Source organism: Aquarana catesbeiana, linkage group LG03 (assembly GCF_042186555.1).
Source record: "Aquarana catesbeiana isolate 2022-GZ linkage group LG03, ASM4218655v1, whole genome shotgun sequence".
In the NCBI taxonomy this organism is placed as follows: Eukaryota; Metazoa; Chordata; class Amphibia; order Anura; family Ranidae; genus Aquarana; species Aquarana catesbeiana.
Genome location: NC_133326.1, coordinates 329,543,499 through 329,565,269, shown reverse-complemented (window position 1 = coordinate 329,565,269; position 21,771 = coordinate 329,543,499). Strand labels below are relative to the sequence as shown.

At 43.6% G+C, this 21,771-nt stretch overlaps 1 protein-coding gene across 4 annotated transcripts in view; it reads right to left on the bottom strand.

The window, feature by feature from the left end:
* Positions 1-7,971: 7,971 nt before the first annotated feature.
* The window catches only part of NSD1 (nuclear receptor binding SET domain protein 1), a 128,877-nt gene continuing 115,077 nt past the window's right edge, over positions 7,972-21,771 (bottom strand). For 3 of the 4 annotated variants that reach the window (XM_073620484.1, XM_073620483.1, XM_073620485.1), the window contains exons 23-25: positions 16,157-16,263; positions 15,075-15,261; positions 7,972-12,788 (exon numbers count right to left, since the gene is read on the bottom strand). In XM_073620484.1, coding sequence (XP_073476585.1) covers positions 11,332-12,788; positions 15,075-15,261; positions 16,157-16,263 — 1,751 coding nt within the window. In that variant the 3' untranslated portion in view covers positions 7,972-11,331. The remainder of the gene's footprint in view (positions 12,789-15,074; positions 15,262-16,156; positions 16,264-21,771) is intronic. The other variant, XR_012242874.1, reaches the window with a different exon arrangement.

Genomic DNA, 21,771 nt, shown 5'->3' with positions numbered 1-21,771 from the left:
GCCCGTTCGCATGCGACCCTACGAGACGTTTACCTCGCAGGCCAGCCCCTGTCCATTGAGGCTATGTCACGGCTGACCCAGCGCGTAGCTGCAGTCTGCACGTACTCGCTGGCTGGACTGGGGAGACCACTGGATCTAGATTATCCAGCCCGTTGCCCAGACTGGCAGTTGATTGTAGATCTTCCAGGAGAAAATGCATGGAAGAAAGAGACAAAGAGCAAAATTTGCCAGAACCAAAAGATCCCAGCAAGGAACTAGGTCCTTACTCCTGACTAGACAGAAATAAACTTAATACCTAGAGCAGGGAGGGGGTTATATACTGACTGAGGACAGCCCATGGGCGTAGCCAGGCGTTTTTTGTTCTGCCTAGTCCTACTCCTGCGGAGGCAACATAACCCAATGGTAAGGATTAAGGAGGCGCTGTGTCAGTCGATGAACGAAAGAGAAACAAGAATTTCTGGTGCTCACCACCACCCAGAGTACCGATAGTGTCTCTAAATGTTTGGTAACAGGCATCACAACAAAAAGCACCCTGAAGCATTAGGGGCCAGTAGTAGGTAAACCATGCATGATTCTAATCACTCTCATTTCATGAATCGTTAACTGTCCTCATTGCCCCATAGCAACCAGAACCCCCTCTCCCCAGCATACAGCTCTAGAAACATAAAAGTATAAATTGATTAGTCTTTTCTTTACCCTTAAGCACAAGTTCCAATGTTAGAGTCCCCCAGGCCAGCCTCATAAGTTATTGGCATCATGATTATACACTATATACACTCCAATCTTTCTAACCAAAGGGCCAATTTACTGTCCTTCAGACTTCAAGTGGAGTTCCACCCAAAAGTGGAAGTTCCACTCATCGGATCCCCCCCCCCCCCTCCAGTGTCACAGTTGGCACCTTTCAGGGGGGAGGGGGGTGCAGATACCACTTCCGGCATAGATAGCCACAGAAACTGCGGTTATTTACGCCACTTCCTGTCAACCCCCCCCCCCCCCCCCCCACTGTCTGCTGGGAAACACACGGGTCCCAGAGACAGCAGGGACCATCTGTATTGCGCTGTGCGACTCGCGCATGCGCAGTAGGGAACCGGGAAGTGAAGGCGCAAGCCTTCACTTCCTGATTCCCTTACCGAGGATGGAGGCGGCAGCACCCGAGGAACGAGAGACGGTTCGGCCTCGGGTGCCAACATCGCGGGCGCCCTGGACAGGTAAGTGTCCATGTTTTAAAAGTCAGCAGCTGCAGTATTTGTAGCTGCTGACTTTAAAAAAAATAAATAAATTTCGGCGGAGCTCCGCTTTAAAGTGGAAGTCCATGCTAAAACAAAAAAAAAAAAAAAAAACAAAAAAAAAAAAAAAAAAAACAAAAAAAAAAAAACAAAAAAAAAAAAAATCACTGCATCTATAGCCACTAACCTTCTAACACTAACCTATCTAGCCCTGTAAAGAAAGAAAGAAAAAAATAATAAAAAATCAGTGTACATACCTTTACTGGAGGCAATCCAACCCGATCTCCAGCGACGAAAGCTCAGATCCCACGCTGAGCCGTCAGCCGCAGCTTCGCTGCGTGGGCAGGTGCAGGAGGACACACCCGACAACTAAAGTCCCATAGTAACTCTATGGGTGATGTCACTCCCCATTCATTTCACAGCCTTTGTCAGACGTGTCCTCTGCAGAGCTTCCGCCGCTGGAGATTGGGTTGGGTCGCCTGCAGAAAAGGTATGTATACTGATTTTTTTTCTTTACAGGGCTAGATAGGTTAGCTTTAGAATGTTGGTGGCTATAGATGCAGGGATTTTAGTTTTAGCATGGACTTCCACTTTAAGGGGGGCTGGACTGTGGTCATTGGGAGTTGAAAATGTTCTGACATCAGTGGGAATAAACAATGCCCCAGCTTTGATGTCAGTGGGAGGAATAGCATCCCATCGTTGGTGTAATTTGGGAGGAATTCTGCCCCTTTATTGGAGTCAGTGTGTGTGTGGGGGGGGGGATAATGTCCCATTGTTGGTATCAGTGGACAAAAAAAATAGCGCCCCAAGGCCCAGATAAAAACAAAGTATCGGATCTGGTTCCTGGTCCACAGTTCGGAGATCACTGGTTTAGAAGCTAAACCAAGTTAAGCTCCATGCACCTATGCATGTTTTCTGGCTCTCTAGTAACGCATCTTCAACAACCAACCCAGCAGAGAGACGATAAACATATTAGGGTAAAGATCACTACAAAAATGTGGTTCCTGCCACTGCTGACTTTGGTCCTGGAAAAGTTAGCAGCCTGGATGTCGTGCATGTCATTCATAAAGTGAACCAAGAACTCCCAATCCACATGCTTATTCTAGGTGACTCAAGAGTACTGAAGCCTTTGAAGGTAGTGGCAAACCATAGCAATCTTTATTTCTCTTTGGACCTTAAACCTGTTCTGTTTAATTTCTACGCAATGCATCAAACAAGGGCTGGACAATTTGAAATGAGCTACAATCACTACTGGATGCAGCATAGTTTTCTTTATTTCTACTGAATGCATGCGTTTCCTGATAAGTTTAGGCTATGTACAAACACATTTTTATTTTCATCTTGGCTAGTAAAAGCCAGTATGAAGAGCATCAGTCTCAGCAAGCCCTCACAGGCTTAACGTGACTGTGATGCCGCGTACACACGAGCGGACTTCTCGTCGGACTGAATACCAAAGGACTTTTCAACGGAGTTCCGACAAAACGGACTTGCCTACACACGGTCCCACCAAAGTCCGATCGTTTTCAACGTGATGACGTACGACCGGACTAGAAAAGGAAGTTAAATAGCTAGTAGCCAATAGCTGCCCTTGTGTCGTTTTCGGTCCGTCGGACTAGCATACAGACGAACATTTTTTTCGATAGGAATCAAGTCCATCGGAAAGATTTGAAACGTTCTATTTCTAGGTCCAACAGAAAAGGTCCGATGAAGCCCACACACGATCGGAATGCGATGGGCGTGAATTTTGCTCCCTCGTATGCCAACCTAGCAATGGGTCTTTGGGAACACAAGTACATATGGAACAATAATCCTTATTGAAGGCATCTTATATACTATGGCAGGTATATTGATATTTTTATCATTTGGAACGGTTCCCCTCAGGACACAGCAGATTTTGTCAACCACTGCAATGACAATCCATATGGCTTAAGATTCACCTATGTTTCGGATGTCGAAAAATTGGCATTTTTGGATCTTGAGTTGTATCATGATGAGGACATAATACATGCTAGAAACTACTCAAAACCTACTACTGGCAACACACTGTTACATTACAGAAGTTGCCACTACTATAAGTGGAAGAACAACATACCAAGAAGCCAATTCTGCCGCCTCAAATGCAATTGCACAAAAAACAATGATTTTATTAAGGAGAGTAGTGTGCTTAGCCAAAACTGAGAGATAAAGGATACCCAGAATCACTCATTCAGAAGGCCTACACATACTATTTAGTAGATACCCCACCACAGAGTAAAAAAGAGGTTACAGATCAATCAGTCTGGTTTACCACAAGATTCCATCATGACCATAATAAAATGGAATCCATCTTGAAAAAGCACTGGCCAATACTCCTAGAGGACCTACATTTGAAAACTCTTCTACCCAAATTCCCTAAAGTAACCTATAAAAGAGCACCCAATGTAAAAAATAAAATTGCCCCTAGCAAGCTGAAACTACATTCAGTCCAGTCCACGTTTATGTTTACTCCCACTGCATGGCATGTTTCAGTGCAAAAAACCTTTGTGCAAAACTTGTGATTATGTACAACATGGCCAGAAACATTTTTCTACTAAAAGGGCAAGACCTATGATATCAATGAGTTTTACAACTGCTCATCTGATTTTGTAGTTTATTGCCATTATTGTCCCTGCCATTTACTTTATGTGGGCCGCACTAACCGTCCACTGAGAAAAAGATTTGGAGAACATCGCAGAAAGATTGAGGAAGGAAAGGATAAACATAGCGTCCCTCGCCATTTTTCCAAGTGCCAAAAAGGCTCTACCCATGGCCTTAAGGTATGGGTCTTAGAACAAATGCCTAAAAATCTATCTGAGGCAGAGAGGTTCTTTAGGCTGTGTGAATGCGAAACTTTTTGGATATATTCCCTTGATACTTTGTCACCTGGGGGAATTAATGAGACTTTGGTGTTGTCTACGATTTTATAAATATTTATTCCTCCCTCCTTTTTCTAGTTTTCCATCATTAAGCTGCTTATCAGGTCTTTTCCTTTTAATAATTTTTACAATGGTTGTTCATCATCTACTAAAAAGAAAAGAAGGTTACTTAACCACTTGTTGCCCGCCATATAGCAAAATGACGGCGGCAAAGTGGTTTCAATATCCTGACTGGACGTCATATGACGTCCGCAGGATATTGAGCTGCTGCGCGCCCCCGGGGGGCGCGCACCGCGGCGATCGTTGTTGCGGGGTGTCAGTCTGACACCCCGCAGCACCGATCTAGGTAAAGAGTCTCTGACGGAGACTCTTTACCACGTGATCAGCCGTGCCCAATCACGGCTGATCACGATGTAAATAGGAAGAGCCGGTGATCGGCTTTTCCTCACTCGCGTCTGACAGACGCGAGTAGAGGAGAGCCGATCGGCTGCTCTCCTGACAGGGGGGGCTGTGCTGATTGTTTATCAGCACAGCCCCCCCCTAGGATCCTACCCAGGACCACCAGGGAAGCCGCTCAGGACCACCAGGGAAGCCGCCCAGAACCACCAGGGAAGCCGCCCAGAACCACCAGGGAAGCCGCCCAGAACCACCAGGGAAGCCGCCCAGAACCACCAGGGAAACCAGCCACACTGGACCACCAGGTATGCCCCCTAGACCCCCAGGGAAATACTAATCAGTGCAAAGGCAGCTGCCAATCAATGCCCAGGCAGCTGCCAATCAGTGCCCACTCCAATGCCTACCACTGCCAGTGCCACCAGGGATGCCTATCAGTGCCACGTATCAGTGCCACCCATAAGAACCCATCTTTGCAGCCTTTCAGTGCCCATAAGTGTCACCCATCAGTGCCCACCAGTGCCACCCATGAGTGCCCATCAGTGCCACCTATCAATGCTGCATATCAGTGCCGCCTACCAGTGCCCATCGTCAGTGCCCGCTCATTGGTGAACACCTCATCAGTGCCACCTTATCAGTGCCCATCAGTGAAAGAGAAAATTTACTTATTTACAAAATTTTATAACAGAACCAAAACTTATTTTTTTTCAAAATTTTCAGTCTTTTTTTATTTGTTTAGCAAAAAATAAAAACCGCAGAGGTGATCAAATACCACCAAAAGAAAGCTCTATTTGTGGGAACAAAATGATAAAAATTTATTTTGGGTACAGTGTAGCATGACCGCGCAATTGTCATTCAAACTGCGACAGCACTGAAAGCTGAAAATTGGTCTGGGCAGGAAGGTGTCTAAGTGCCTGGTATTGAAGTGGTTAAACATACCAAGGCATCCATATACATATATACCCAACCATGTTCCCTATAGATTTCTATTAATTCTTCTTTCCCTTTATCTTACAATTAACTAAAAGATGTTTTTAATGCTAGAATATATATATATATATATATATATATATATATATATATATATATATATAAATATTATATATGCTGGTAGGTTAATTGGATCCTGTCTAAATTGTCCCTAGTATGTATGAATGCGAGTTAGGGACCGATGTGAATGTACAATGTATATGTAAAAGCGCTGCGTAAATTGACGGCGCTATACAAGTACCTGAAATAAATTATTATTATATATTTATATATATATATACACACACACATACACATATATACACACACCCCCTCTCCCCCCCTCTTTTTTTATTAATCTTTATATTTATTTGTATTTTCATTTATTTATTTTGTTATTTTTATTTATAATTTCTATTTCATTTTATTTAAAACAAAAACATTCTTTCTCTTTTCGTCCTTCCTTTTTTTCAATCTCATCACCGTTCTTAATTTGTTTTTTCACTCGTTGTACCCCTTATCACTAGACCCCCATCCAGTTACATGTCTAGAGTTATTTTGCATTTGCCATACAAAATCTATTGGAGTCTGGAGTCCTCTTGTGCAGATTGGTTCGTTTTACCCAGTCCCCACTAGATGACGCCAAACGGTAGCACATATAAGGCTCAAAGGAGCCTATGTCCTCTAAGCTTGAGGAAGGCGCGCGCCTGTACAACACAGTGCGCATGCGCCAAAACGTCGTTGCACCGCTAGTGATGTCAACGTGCCAGATGCCTGCATTATACAGCTAACCAGAGCCAAGCCTCGGTTTCAACCCCTAGGACAGAATCAGGATATCCTGCTGGACAGGACTATATTCTATCCTAAGGATTTCTTTACATAGGCTTACAACGCTGGGCGGACACCACTGCTTGATGATTACTTGTGCTCAACTTGCCTTTCATCATATGTAAGTGGACATAATTGTTTGTATATTTAATAAATCTAACTGATCCTGATCTGGAGGTGTTTTTTTCTGTTCGTTCTATTTCATTTATTTGGAGCCTGCTTCATGCTTCCCTGAAGGCTTGCCCTGGAGCACGGACTGCTAGCCAATATATACAAAGGTTTTTTGCCCACTTGCTTTTTATTCTATTCACACCGTTTTTTTTCAATAAAGAAAATTCCCAGTGGACACTTATACTATATCTATCTCAATCCAGCAACAGTGCTACTGACCATTTTTTTTTTCGTTCCGTCGGACCTTTACTGCCGGAAAGTCTGCTTGTGTGTACGCGGCATAAGGGTTTTTTTTTTTTTAAACATGCATATCATACTTACCTCCACTGTGCAGCGTGTTTTGCACAGAGTTACCCCGAACCTGCTCTTCTGGGGTCCCCCGGCAGCTCTCATGGCTCCTTCCCACATCAGATAACCCCCTAAGAGAAGTGCTCTCCAGAGGGATTACCTTGCGGGCGCTTTCCCGCGTCCAGCATTCAGCATCCATAGAGGCCGAATGCAGGACTAGGCCTCGCCCCGAGGGTCATTGGATTTGATTGACAGCAGCAGGAGCCAATGGCTGCGCTGCTATCAATCCAAAGAAGAGCAGAGAACCCCGGGCAGAGACACTGCGCGTCTCCGTGGGTCAAGCTCCAGGGCTCAGGTAAAACTGACGGGGGGTGGGCTGGGGGGGGCGGTCACTACCAGGTGTTTTTTCACCTTAATGCATAGGATGCATCAAGATGAAAAAAACACGTAGGTTTACAACCCCTTTAACCACTTCAATACCAGGCACTTTCACCTGCTTCCTGCCCAGGCCAGTTTTCAGCTTTTAGTGCTGTCGCACTGTGAATGGCAATTGCGCTGTCAAGCAACACTGTACCCAAATTATTTTTTTATTTTAAATTATCATTTATTTTAGACAGAGCTTTCTTTTGGTGGTATTTAATTACCACTGTTTTTTTTATTTTAGCTAAACAAAATGGAAAAAGACCGAAAATTGGGAAAAATAAAAACGTTTTAGTTTCGGTTATAAAATTTTGCAAATAAGTAATTTTTCTTCTTCACCGATGATCAGTGTAAACAATGCACTCACTGTGCCCGGACAGACTTGCCGGTTATCGGTGCTCTTTTCCACACAGACAGCATGTGAGGGAAAGCAATATCAATAACCGGCAAGTCTGTTTATATGTGACCAGCTGTGATTGGACGCAGCTGATCACATGTAAAGGGTCGCTGTGTTTGGCCTTTTATTGTCCAGAAGGACACAGCTGTCACAGAGCAAGCCCCAGGGGGCACGCCCGCAGAAGGATATCCTTCGAGAACTGGAGGCCCATGCTGTAGCCGTCTTTTGGCTATAGCGGGGGCGGGAAGCACGTAGTCAAAGGGCCCCAGTAGATATTAAAAAGCTATGCAACCTTGTAAAACATTCATCAATTACATTGATATACCGGTAGACCATTTGGGCCCCCCCCCCCCAGAAACAAGACTGAAAAACTACCAGTTAGCAATAAAAAATAAAAGGCAGTTTACTTTGATTATAAAAACATGATTTTTAATGTTTTGCGCTTGTACCTGTGCACTTTCCTACTGATTTCTATTTTCCTGAACACATGTAAACACAAAGAAACGTGTAAAATTGTGGTTAAAGGACCACAAACAAAAATCTAAAAAATGCACACGCGGACTCATGTGACCCCTTAGTGAGAGCTAGCAGTAACCTACTGCAGAAGTATATCAGTGATGAGTTAGCAAAATTGGAATCTGAATGGAGCACCCTCCACGGCTGGACACGTCAGAAAGGTGATTTCCACAGTTTATTTGAAATTGGAACATTCCTTTAAAGTGAAGATACTGTAGTGTAATGAGATATAAGTCTTCCTCCAAATGGATTACCTGCCGCAGGCTGTAATAATCCATTTTCTTCAGCCACACAAACACAAATCAGTACAAACAGGAGGCAGGAGTAAATTTAAACTTTACAGTATTGTGTTTTCTTCTATTTACAAAGAATTACAGTACATTTTCAGAGAAGGCGCATGACCACCTTCTACTAGTGACAGGAAATGCAAAAACCTAGTTACACAGAAAAAGTAAAAAGGTACAAAAGAAAAAAAAAAAAAAAAAATAGTGTGAGGAAACCTTTATCATCATACATGCCGCCATCCCAGCAAATGGACAGAACTGTATCCCATATATCCAGTCAGCTATACTTAACTTCCATTTACACAGCAGGATGGTATAGAAGGTCAGTGAGGAACTTCAAGAGATGGGTAGCACCAGTGAACGTGGAGTGATGGACATGGTGGTACACTGAGGTGGTTAGTTTGAGCGTTCAGTCCTTGAATCCATGACAGTGTCCATATCTAGAGCCAAATAGGGTATGCAGAAATACAGACTGGAATAATCAGATGTCAGGGACCATGGAATGTCTTCAGTGCCTGGATGTGTGGTATCTGGATGTATGGTACTGTAGGATTGATCACCAGTATAATCACAAGTAAAGTCAGTCAACACAACTTCTCTGCTAAGAGCTATGTATACTTATCTCTATAAAAGTTAGCCAACCCATAAAGGGATCTCTTCTTATGCGTACTTGTCACAATTTTTTCTGCATGTTAAAGAATGCAAACTAAAAAAAAAAAAAGCTGCAATTAGCATAGCTATGAGACTTTAAAAAAAAAAAAAAAAAAAAAAAAAAACTTCAAGCTGACTTCACAGAAGTAATGATTTTACACTAGAATTCTGAGTCACTTGACAAGACTCCAGTCTCAAACCATTGACATGCTCTCAGACTAAGACAACAGACAAGATATCGCCTACACACAGCAAAGCACACACATACACTGAACAAAGGGAACCCACACCACCTACATGACTGAATAGCGATCAGTGGTCATAGCTCATCTAAAAGCTCTGCTGGGGGCAAGAGGTGGACATGTCAACGGGTAGAAACAAAAAACTAAAAAAAAAAAAAAAAAAAAATTTTTTTTACACAAAAACACACTTTGTGAGCAATGCAACTAAAAAAAATAAAATAAAAAAAAAAACACAAAAACATGAAAACGAAAGCCCTATCATTCATGCACTTAAAAAGGGTTTAAAATAGTCTACTTTATTGAAAAAATAATAAAAAGGGAGTCCTTTTGCTCTCTGACCCATATTACTAAACAAACATATAAAAAGTTCACAGAACTAAAAGGGCAGAACAATGGGGGAAAAAAAAAAAGGAAAAGACTCAGCTTGTGTCATGGAGGCACTGGTACAAACACCAACACCATGACTCACAAAGGTGGTTTAAAAACAGAATACAGTAAAAACATGAAGCACAGCTGCCGATAGCACCATGGTTCCCAGCTTAACATTGCTCAGATTCAACAAAGGCAGATGTAAGCTTAATGTGCAGACAGGAGATTGACACACCACAATGTGCACTTTGAACTGGGGCTGGCCCAGTCATTGGCTACTGCCAAAAATGCCTGTAAAAAGCAGACTCAAGTTATTTTTCCCCGCGTTTCTCTAGACAGCTTCCATAGCGCTCTTTTAAACATGTCATATGGTCTCTTATTTACAGCCTTGAGATATCCATTGGCTTAGTATCACCAGCCTACTTAAAATCTGTCACAAACTATGCACTTCTCCAATGATGGGAGAGAGAAAAAAAAAAATTAATGGAACTGGATGTCACTCCATAACAATGGATTTAAATCAATATGCAGTTGGAAGGCATGACCTGCATACATTTAATACTGAAAGATTATCCTTCCAGTTAAAAGGTTTCCACATCTTGTTGCAGAATGCCCATTCAATGAACAAGATCCCTTCCTCCTAAGCCTCACCCACCCATTCCAACCATCGCAAAGGGTCTCATTCTAACTGCTTCTCAATCAAGCCACTTAATCTTCACTGCAGAATATGCAGGCTGAAAGACTAAGAGACCCATTTGATTGGCATTGCCACGCCTGGAACGGGTGGGAAGCAAAGTCAAGAGCTGCAATGCACATTATAAGGAGAAACTACACACACACACGCAAATAGTGGGGATGCAACTCACCTACATTCTCCCATAATTGAAAACTTTGGCTGGGGTAGTTGAAAACCCAATTACCCAAGCTAGAGTGTTTATCCCCCATGTATTGTTCACTATTAGTTCAAAATAAAAATAGGGCAACCTTTGTTACAAGGCAGAAAAAGGATGCCTTCTGCCCAGTTCAATAGAATGACTTGTGTTAATGCTTAATACTGCAGTCCCATATTTCAATTGATCCAAATAAATGTAAATAAGCATCAACAGTAAAAGTATGCGTTACAAAACATCCCATTTTTTAAAGAAAATCAGGCATGCAGTGACAGATTAATTAGAGACCAAATACTAAGCAACAATGGAACCCTCACCCAAAGAGCACACATCCAATTTTGAGGTCCCATTGGCATTAAAAGTTTCCTAAAAATCCTCAGCTTAAAATACTACACATCATTGTAATAAGGCACCTCTCTATTTCCTTGCTGCCACGCTCCAGACTATTGTTTGTAGACTCAAAACATTGCCAGAAGTGCCTTATTGCTGCTTTTTTTTTTTCTTTTTAATAGGCCCACAGCCTTTTTAAAGGACAACAGTTGTCATTTCACGAATACATAAATCCTTAATGGTGACAAGAATGGAGCAGTCCGCTCTCAGTGATGGAACGACCAAGTCTAACTGCAAAATGTCATCAGCTAAAAGCAAATCAAAAAATGTAACAGTCTGCATGCTGTGTTTACAGTGTGATGACACTGCATCTATATTCTATACAGCCATGGCAGCTCAGTCCACACAATGCTTTGCACTTTGATACGTGATGAGGCACAAGTTCAATTTGAAGTTCTACATATCACTTCTTTTCAGGTGCAGCGCACACAGCAAGACCTTGAGAAGCCCTAGATGGGGTTTGCACCTGGCACTCTGTAGAAAGTTCCTGCTCAGCAGAAACACCTGCCCCTTGTTGATCAGAGAGAGACGTTTCTTCAATGCAGTATATAGATGGCAAATATTCATCTTCTGAATCGCTGTCATGTACTTGGATAAAAGTTTTGCCAGATGCAGAACGAAGCCTCTCTTTGGCAATCCTAGTTTGGTCTTTTGAAGTAGTGGGGGGTGTTTGTCTACAGTTTACACGTTTCCCTAACAAGCTTTCAGATTTCTCTGCTGTTGCTGCCGTAGACCATGTTCCTTCAAGGGCGCTTCGTTTCTCCTGAGATATATGAATGGGCGATCTCTGGGAAGAAGTCTTAGACTGCTTTTTGCTGTCCAAACCATTGTGAAGATCATTAGCACGCCCAGGCCTCTCTTTCGTTAAACCAGTGCTCGCCTTTTGGCAGGGATCTTTAGGCTCCTGTTTAGGTGTGACTGGGGGCAATTTTTTCTGCAAAGGAGTATTACATTTATCTACAGAGGTATTAAGGGGTAGTGTCCTAGGAGGTTGAGGGTCAAGCTGGCTTTTTTTCACATAATCAGATTTGCCAGCTAGGACTTTGTCATCAGCCAAAACAGGTTTGCCTGCAACAGCCTGGTGTTTTACAGCAGCCGTCAAGTACACCTTCCCGGCCTCTGCCGGTAACTTTCCAGCTGAAGACAACACCACTTTCCCTGCGTGTTTTCCTGTAGGAGATAGCAGCACTCTACCAACTTGTGAAGAATTCTTTCCTACAGGAGCTAGCAGTACCTTCCCAGAAGACAGACTTTTCTTTCCTATAGAGGCCAGCAACAGCTTCCCAGTAGACAAAGATTTCTTCCCCAAAGAGGCCAACAGCACTTTTCCAGGAGGCAACGTCTTTTGTGTGGGAGAAGCCAGAAACAGCTTTCTACCAGTGGACGACTTCTGGCTTGCAGAGGTCAAAAGTATTTTGCCAGCAGACAGAGACATTTTATCAGAACACCCAACTAAAACCTTTCCAGGAGGCTTGGTATTTTCCTCTAGAGCCAGGAATACAGGTTCTTGATTACCAGTTAAAGAGGAACTCAGCAACACTTTTGTTAGTTTGCTTTTCTTATCGACTAAGGAAGGGCTTTTTTCCTTGGCACTGTCTGCTGCAGCTTTTGTGGCAGAAGGTGGCTGGATAGGATCACTCTTTCTGCTAGAAGGGGATTCAGATTCACGAATTTCACCAGGCTCCAAAGGATTAGGCCCACATGGGTCATGCTCAGTGCAGGATAATCGTCCGTCAAGCTTGGAGATGAATAGCATTCCCTCACGGTGAACTTTGCAAAAGGAGCTGGGGCACATCTCACAGAAAGAAGCTGCCTCTTTGCTACACACATCGCATTGATGCCACGGACATTCCCACTTTCCTATTAAAAAGAAAAAAAAAAAAAATCTGTCATCAACAAGTTTATAAAGGTTTTGTGTGCCTAAATAAAAAAAAAATAAATAAAAGGTTAACCTCAGGGTATCTGAAACTACAGATGGTGCAGATATACTGTAGATGCCAAACAAACCCTATACAGTGCAAAAACCTTCCCTGAAACTGTAATCAAAGCAGATCTTCTATTTTTGTATTTGTTCCAGATCTGTGCAGTAATCCAGTATGGAACTTATGCTCTTTGCATCTGTGCTAGAGTTTGCAATAAAGACCATTTAGTCCCGTTCGCTCTCATTGTGTATGATAACTGGTCTTGTATCCACCCCCGTACTGACTTCTGCAAGCAGCCGGTTTGTGAGAATCTGCTGGGTCCCACCAACAGCTCTGCTCTCTGCCAGGCTATGTGCAACACAGTAATAATGTCATGGATACTTTTAAAAAGGTAAAGGTTTTGTGTTTGGTTTTAGGTGCACACAAAGTAAATTTATATCCTTTGTGACTAATGAGGATTACCGGTATATCTAAATTAAAGATTTTTTTTCAGAAGTTCATCTTTATTCCAATCACTATAATGTCAGGAATTTTGTGTCAAAGTAGTTGATAAATTGACAAAGACCATGGCGGGAGGTGTACAAGCTTGTAAAATGTAAATTATACCAGAGTGTTTTTTTTGTTATTGTAAAGACTAGAATAGACTACACAGAACAGGTTACAGTCAATGATTGAAAGAACAGTACAGGCAAATAATCAGTTACGTAAAACATAATTAATTGCACCCCCACGCATTAAAGCACAGTGCATTTCTAGTGCGGAAAATTGCATGGTGCAGGAGCACCATGCAATTTCCATTTGGCTGCAATTAAAAAAAAAAAAAAAAAAAAAAGTGCAGGGAACTTTTCCCTGCTTTTCTCACAGGTACAGCAGCCCATTCCAATTAATGGGCTGTGCCTGTGCAAACGTAAGCTGCAACAATCGGATAGGTGTGAACCTAGCCTGAAGGTTGGCAATGTAAGTTTTCATGCTTTTTTGCCTGTCTGTTTGGCCACAGTAAAAATATAATTTAAAAAGTTTAAATTATTGGTTGCTACAAGCCCCCTTTCCCGTTGGGTCACACTGGGCGCAGTTGACTCTCAAGGGAAGATCAGTAAATAATAGAAATCACAGCTATACCTTGAGAATTATGTAGGCATAGGAGTAATTGGCTTAAAGGAAAGGACATTAAAAGTTATATACCGTCTATACTTGAGTATAAGCCGACCAGAATATAAGCCGAGGCACCTCATTTTACCACAAAAAACTGGGAAAACTTATTGACTCGAGTATAAGCCTAGAGTGGGAAAGACAGCAGCTACTGGTAAATTTCAAAAATAAAAATAGATACCAATAAAATTACATTAATTGAGGCATCAGTAGGTGTGGTAGGTTAAAGGTTTTTGAATATTTAGATGAAAAACAGTAAACTAGCTCTGTAAGTGGAAAAGAGGGTCAACAAAACGAAGGCTACGTACTTGGTCACAGCCCTGGAGAAGAGCAGGTGCGCCCCAGGTACCAGCACACAGAAGCGGGCAGGTTCTTGCCCAGTACGGCACGGACAACACATAGGCTGCCGGCATGCAGGAGAAAAGAACGGTGATATCGGCAGTCATAGGACCACCCAAATAGGCTGCAGGCACCCGCAGATGAGCGGAAGATAACCGGAGAACACCCGCACTGCACTGGAGAACAGGTAAGTAGGACCCTCACTCGAGTATAAGCCAAGGGGGTCTTTTTCAGCATAAAAAATATGTGTTGAAAAACTTGGCTTATACATGAGTATATACGGTATGTGGTGATGCTTTAATTTGGAGATAACTAAAAACTTCTAATGTTGGTATTTTGTGGGTTTTTGTAGTTTCAAAGCTAAGGATTTAGTTAGGAGTAAGCAGATTGTAAATCTGTTTAAAGCCACTTGGTTTCATAAAATTCTTTACCTTCTGTCATCTTGGACAATCAAATATCTGCCTTGGTGCAGTCAAATTATAGATTTTTAGTACAAGATTTATATAAAAATTTCAAAATTGAATGTACACCTGAAAACATTAAACCCATCTCAGCATTGACATACAGACACCTAGTGGTGTCCTCTCTCCCTTTCTTCTCTCCATTTGTGTTATGACTGTCCATCTCAGAGAAGATGCCAACCACTGACAGTGAAGCAACTTTAATGAACAGCGCGCCATCACTAAGGGTTTATACGCAAGCTTCAGTACAATACCTTTCAGCAAAATTTACTTACCAGCAGGTCTACGTGTTAAACTTAAGCAGTCAGCATGATAAACCTTGGGGCAACCTGGTTTTTTGCAAGTAATAAGCTGCCCTCCATCTCCACAGCTGAAACATTCATCTTCATGCTCCTTAACCACCTCATGCTTTGTGCGCTTTACATACTTCCTCCTGGCCCGGTCTTCAGACAGCGGCTGGTTCTTAAATACAGAAACAAATAGGCAAGTCAGTCAGTTTTTTTCACTATGGTTAAATTAGCTTTACAGAAAAGATACACAGCTAGAGAGGGTCCACGAGTGCAACTAGAAAAAACATACATACATATATATATATATATATATATATATATATATATATATATATATATATATATATATATATTACTAGAATTCTGATAACTAAATTAACACATTAACACAAAGTGTATAAAGACTGGATTCCTTGGTAGGATGTCTTGTCTTCCACCCACATATTTAATTTAGAACTAAAAGCAAAACTTTCCCCCCCCAATTTTGGATAAAATGAGGGTTAGAACCCCTGTCAGTTTTTTTTGTCAGCTGTGTCCCATCGGGGAGATTTCTCTTAATTACTTGTCCTACAGCCAAAACAGGAAGCAAGAGGAAATCCCTCCAAACTGAGGGAATCCTGTAGTGTCCCCCTTGGAGGTTTCCCTCTCTGATGTAAACCCAAAATTTTAGATTTTTTTTTAACTTTCGATAACGTTAAATAGGACAAATAGCGATGCATCTTCCCAACAGGGGCAAAAGTTTTGCTTTTAGTTTTATCTTAGCCAAAATGTGCAATTTGTCTACTTAGCAAATGACCAGACAAGAATTTCCCCTTCTATCAGACAGCTGGATAAGTGACTTGTAATAAAAGTTATCTAATCTAAAGTGTGGCAAAAAAAAGGAGGAAGAATGAAAAAGTAAATTAAACTATAAAACAATGCAAATATGACACAGTTTACAAAAAATAAAATAAAAATGGGTTTGAAAGGGCATGTGTGAATAACAGTCTTGACATGTCATAGGGGGGTGGGGTGAGACATACAATTATACATTTCCTTTCTGCTCCATAATTCAAATCAAAACACACCTTGGGTCTGACTCCTAGAAAACCACTGCAGTTGGGTGCACCACATTTACACACTGTCTTTCCGTTTCCAAGACATTCCAAGTTATAGTTGAATGTTAATTCAGTTCCTGAAAACAAAAAGGTAAGGAAGAATTAGAAAAACTGAGAATTTTGACATACCTGTAAATTTCTTATCTTGGAGTACAGCACAGGACTTGTATTGATATACAATATGGGTTATATGCAGGCTACCATCAGGTGAATGCACACGGACAAAAAAGAACACAAAAAAAAAACCCCAAAAGACTTAGGGCTCAGCTTAGAGTGTACCCATATAACCCTGTTCATTCTGGGAGACAAACAATAAGAAATAATTAGGACACCAAGGGGAGGTGGCAGTGTCCTGTACTGTGTTCTAAAAAAAAAAAAAAAAAAAGAAGAACTTTGACTTACCTGTAAATTCCATATCTTGGAGTACAGTATAAGACAGAGACTTAATATTTATAGACTGAGTTATAGGCTGGTACCTTCAGGTGACTGGTCAATGGACAAAGCTTATGAGCATACATTAACTGGGCATCCCCCCGTAAGCCTACCCCACTCGGAGTCCTCAGCTCTGTAGCAAGCAATGCAGAATAACTGTATTCCTCTTGCTCTTTTTTTTAGTGCAGACAAAGCACAGTTGTAAGTGGAGGGAAGGTATTGATTAGCCTGAACTGAGACCAGTGGATAACTAGAGCATCCAAGGCCAGTGCTAGAAGATCCCCGGTTCTGGATACAGAGGTAGCTTGTTCTGGATACAGAGATAGCTTGTTGCATCTGGAGGCTAGATGTGTACCATCTGGAGTCCCCTATGCCTGGCTTATCAGGATTGAACACATCTGAATGAAGAGACCATTCCCCTTGGTCCAAGCAGTGGCAACTGAAATAATCTGCCTGTCATTTGTCACTCCTAGGATGTGAACTGCAGAAATTACTGGGCAGTGGATTTCTGTCCACGTCAGAATCTTGTTTGTTTCCCTCAAGGTAGCCAGGCTCCTTGTGCCTCCTTAATGGTTGATAAATGCAACTGTGGTGTAGAAGTGGGGTCCAGTGCTGGAGAGACAACAGGACAGCTCTGAGCTCTAAGATTTTGATGGGGAGTTTGGTCTCTTTTCTTGACCATGTTCCCTGAGCTGTCAAGGATTGGAAGACTCCTCTCCAACCTGACCGACTTGCATCTGTTGTAAGAACTTTCCAACTGTAAAAAAGGAATTATTTTCCCACCATTAAGAGCTGAAGTGGTGATCCACCAGGACACAAGGACATTCTTGTTTGGGTAAATGGGCTCATTGGTAGGTCCAGCCTGCTTTTTCTAAGCCAACAGAATGTTTCATTGGAGAATTATTGAGTCCAATTGGGTGAAATGTACTTCCTCAAAAAAGAGGCCCAAGGTTTTCTTGGTAAATCTCACTTTGGGATTTTTTTTTTGGATCCCAGCTGTCAAGCATGAGCTCTATGAGAAAGAACTTTCTTTTCTGGAAGAAATACCTTTGCCTGGGATGTATCCAGGATCAGACCTAAATACTCAGGGCACAGAAGGCTGGAGAACAAATTTGCCAAAGCTGATCACCCAGTTTGCTGATGAGGTGGGTAAATTAGTACATTCAAACCGATAACTTGGATGTCCGTGAATGCCGTGTGTTCCCCTGGTCTCAAGAGAAGCAATTACTGACTTTTTAGACTCCATATAAATTTTTGAAGTCTGAAATTTGTTGAGGGATTTTAAGTACCTCCCTTGAACCCTGTTCTGAGGCGGTACTGGTAAAAGAGGTGGTTCAGGATCTTTTGCAAATCTGACTGCCCTTGCAGTGTTTTTGGGTTGATTTGAAAGAAAAGAGCACTGAGGTGGTAGAGTTTTGAAATATATCTTGTAATCTTTTAAAACCTCCAGAAGACAAGGTGGAAACACGGCACACCAGGAACCCAGGCACAATACAGAAAGGTAAAGATATGGCCTCAGCCTGAACTCCTGGCCATGCTCTTCTCCACCACTGATTGAACCCACAGGTCTGGAAAAATCGGTCACCCAGAAAGAAACGGCCACAGACATCCCCCCACTTTTAGAAGTGAGGGTGCCCATTCATTGAGAAAAGGGCTATGGGAAAGGCTTGATGGCCTTTGTGGGCCAAGTATTGTGCCAAAAGGAAGGGCTGAACTCAGGGAAGAGGTGCTCTGCATTAAGAGGAGCTAGGAGTTCCTAAGAAGGGAGGTTTGTTTTTCAAACAAACTTAAATCTCACAAAGTGACATGTCTAAGTTCTACTGGTCACAACACGTTGCAAGATGATGTATCCCGCACAACAGGGTGGTGTGAACTGGCCAGGTAGAAGTCAAAGCATTTTGCCTCGTCTTGCAGTGAGACTGCGATGGAATAGCTGCCCAATGCAGTCTTACAACACCTGGTGTGAACAAGCCCTTAGCCACTTCCCTCTCGCCATATAACAGAATGATGGCCGGAAAGTGGTTGCATTATCCTGACTGGGTGCCATATGATGTCCAGCAGGATCAGCTAACACGCAGCGCGGCGTTCGGGAATGACACGTGTCCCCCAGACACAGCCCATCCCCGATCAGGGTAAAAAGGCCAAGGAAGTTGGCCGTTTACTACGTGATCGGCTGTGTCCAATCACAGCCGGTCACATTTGTCAACATTAGAGGATGCATTAGGACAGATTCGGCGGAAGAAACGGTCCCTCCTAAAAAGGATAAGGAGATCAGGACCAAGATCAGAAGGACCTGCCTACCACCAGCAGCGCCAGACCCCAGGAAGAGGAGCCCAGTACCAGAATTACACACCCAAAGAATCCAAGCCCAGTCCTACCTTCCCCCGATGCCCTGGCAAACCCCTTATGGTTGCCTACCAGCTCAGGATCAGCTATAATCGCCCCCTTTCACCGCACAGCCAGGTGTGCAACCCAACACTACTAATTTTTCCCAATTAGATTATTTTTATTTGTTTTTCCCAGAAGATTTGCTGCAGTATATGGTGGACTAAACATATCTCTTTGCAGAGCAATTCATTGCCTCCAACCCCAATTCATCCTACGCCCGTATGTTTCATTGGCGACGTCTCACACTAGACGAGGTCAAATTGTTTTTGGGGCTTACAAAGAAGAACAAACTGCATGCCTACTGGTCCACCCCCCTCAATCCACCACATGCCGATTTATTCTGCTGTCATGTCCAGGACAAGCTATGACATGGATTATGCATTTCCTACATTTTAATGACAACTCGCAGTGCCTGCCGTTTTAAAAACACGTTTCTGACTTCCACGTGCACGGACCTCGGCCTGTTAATCAACTATGTTTTTTGCCTGCCACTTGGACTGATCTTTTGCTCTTCTACTTTAGTACACAGGGGTTTCACATATGCGAGGGGCTTCAGAATAGCGTTCTGAATAGAGAAATCATTTTTTTTTTTTTTTTTTGTTTGGAGTCCGGAGGCTTGAAAGAGATTTGGGTGGGAGAAGCCTCTACCCCTGTCCCTAAGCTTGATGGTCCTTCCTGCTACCTGGACCAATGCTTTATCTATGTTGACCATATCTCTGCCTGCTGCCGCTACTGACTATGGACAGTATTTCTGCCTGGATGCTTCTTTTTGCTGCTGCTGACCACATCTCTTTCTGCTGCCTGGACCAATACTTTGGCTGTGCAGACCATATAACAGCCTATAGTGACCCAATGAAAAATAGATAGGCATAGCATGGAGTAGGATGTGTTTGCTCTGTCCATTACTCCTTTTCCTGACTTATCCTGCTCTCCAGCAACATCCTGCACCAGCCCAGCGGGACCCCCTGAGGACCCTGAACACCCGCAGCCGTGGCTCCACCGTTATTCGACCATAAGGTGTCCTCCGCGGAGTGCCAATCCCACACGCGGCCACCGCTCTCAGGAAAGATTGCGGCTTTGGCCTAGTCCGGAAGGTCCGCGGCCATCTTGCTCTACCCGGCCTGCTGACAAGAATTACCACCCGATCGCACCCTGTACCAGCCTAGTGGGACCCCCTGAAGACCCTGCACATCTGCAGCAGCAGCTCCATTGCCCTCCGACCATACAGAGGCCTCTGTGGAGCGGCGATCCCACACGCGGTTGCCCCACTCAGGAAAGACCGCAGGCTTCGGGCTAGCCCTGGAGGTCCGCAACCATCTTGCTCCAACCGGCCTGCTGCCTAGCATTACCTCCAGGCCCTCCTGGCTCACAGCTTCATACCCTCCAGAACAGCCTAACTAGCCAAATACAGTGGGGGTAAGGACCGCTGCGAATATAAACTATGACTCCGCCGAACACACCAAAGGCCACCCTAGCTAAATTAGATCAATATCGCCGCCAGGAAAAAGAAAGTGCTGGGGAGGATGGCAGCGCCATGTGCAGCGAGCGGGATGTCCCGGGAAGTGACACAGCAAAAGTGCTCGACGCGATCACATTCTGCCGGACGTCTTTGACAGCCCAAATAGAGGAGGTCAAGGTGGACATCTCACTTATACGTCAGGACTTCCAAAAACTATGTAAGCCAGTCGCAACAGCCTAAACCCGCATAGGAACGGCGGAAGATGCCATTACGCCACCCCAGATCAGCTCGGATAGTATGCAGCTCCAAATCAACCAGATCCTGAGCAAGCAAGACTATATGGAGAAGAGGCTCCGGAGGTGCAACCTCCGATTCATCGGGCTCCCCGAGAGAGCTGAGGGAAAAGATCACACCACTTTCCTGGAGCAACTTCTTGACAACACCTATGGCCGCGAGGCCTTCTCCCCCACCCTAGCTGTGGAAAGGGCCCACCGTATGCCTGCCAAACCTCCTCCCCAGGGGTCTCCCCCCCGCATGTTTATAGCGAAATTCTTGAAATACAAAGACAGAGATGCAGCGCTACGCATGGTTAGGGAAAAGGGTAACATCCACCTTGGAAACTCTAGGATCGCCATCTTCCCTGACTTCTTTGCTGAGGTACAGCACCGCCGCCAGAGCTTCATGGAGGCGAAGAGGAGGCTCCAGATACAACATCTTAAATACTCTATTTCCAGCTCATCTTCGGGTTGAGAGAGATGGCCAAGTGTTCTTCTTTAAGAATCCAGAGGAAGTCATTGGTTGGAGCGCCCAGAGCCCACCAGAAGGGCAGCGGAGTGACCAGGCCGAACATGTTGATTGGCGCTACTGATCGTTAGTCGCCACCACTCACATATTACGCACTGCCACGGGAGTCTGTAAATTCATTGAATCCTGGTATGCTACCTTCTTGTTGTCCCCCTTGGCTGCCTGCGGCACACACCCTCTTGCTCCTCACCCCTGGGATCTCCTGAGACCCCCCTTTGTCTTCCCCTGCTTTAATCCTATCCAACTGTAACTTGCAAAGAGGGTCTCCTATACTCTGGGCCTCCTATTGACTGGTCGGTCCCTAGACATACACTGGAGACTATAATCGCGAAGCACAATCAGTCCTACACCCCATATGCATAACAGCGAATTTTCGCCCCCCCCCCCCCTGCAACCGGAACATACATCCTTCTCTTATGTGACTGCAGCGCTTTGGCTCCCATTGACCCCACACCGTACTTATGGTTCACAGTACAAAGAGAGCCTGTTGTTCTTTATTTGT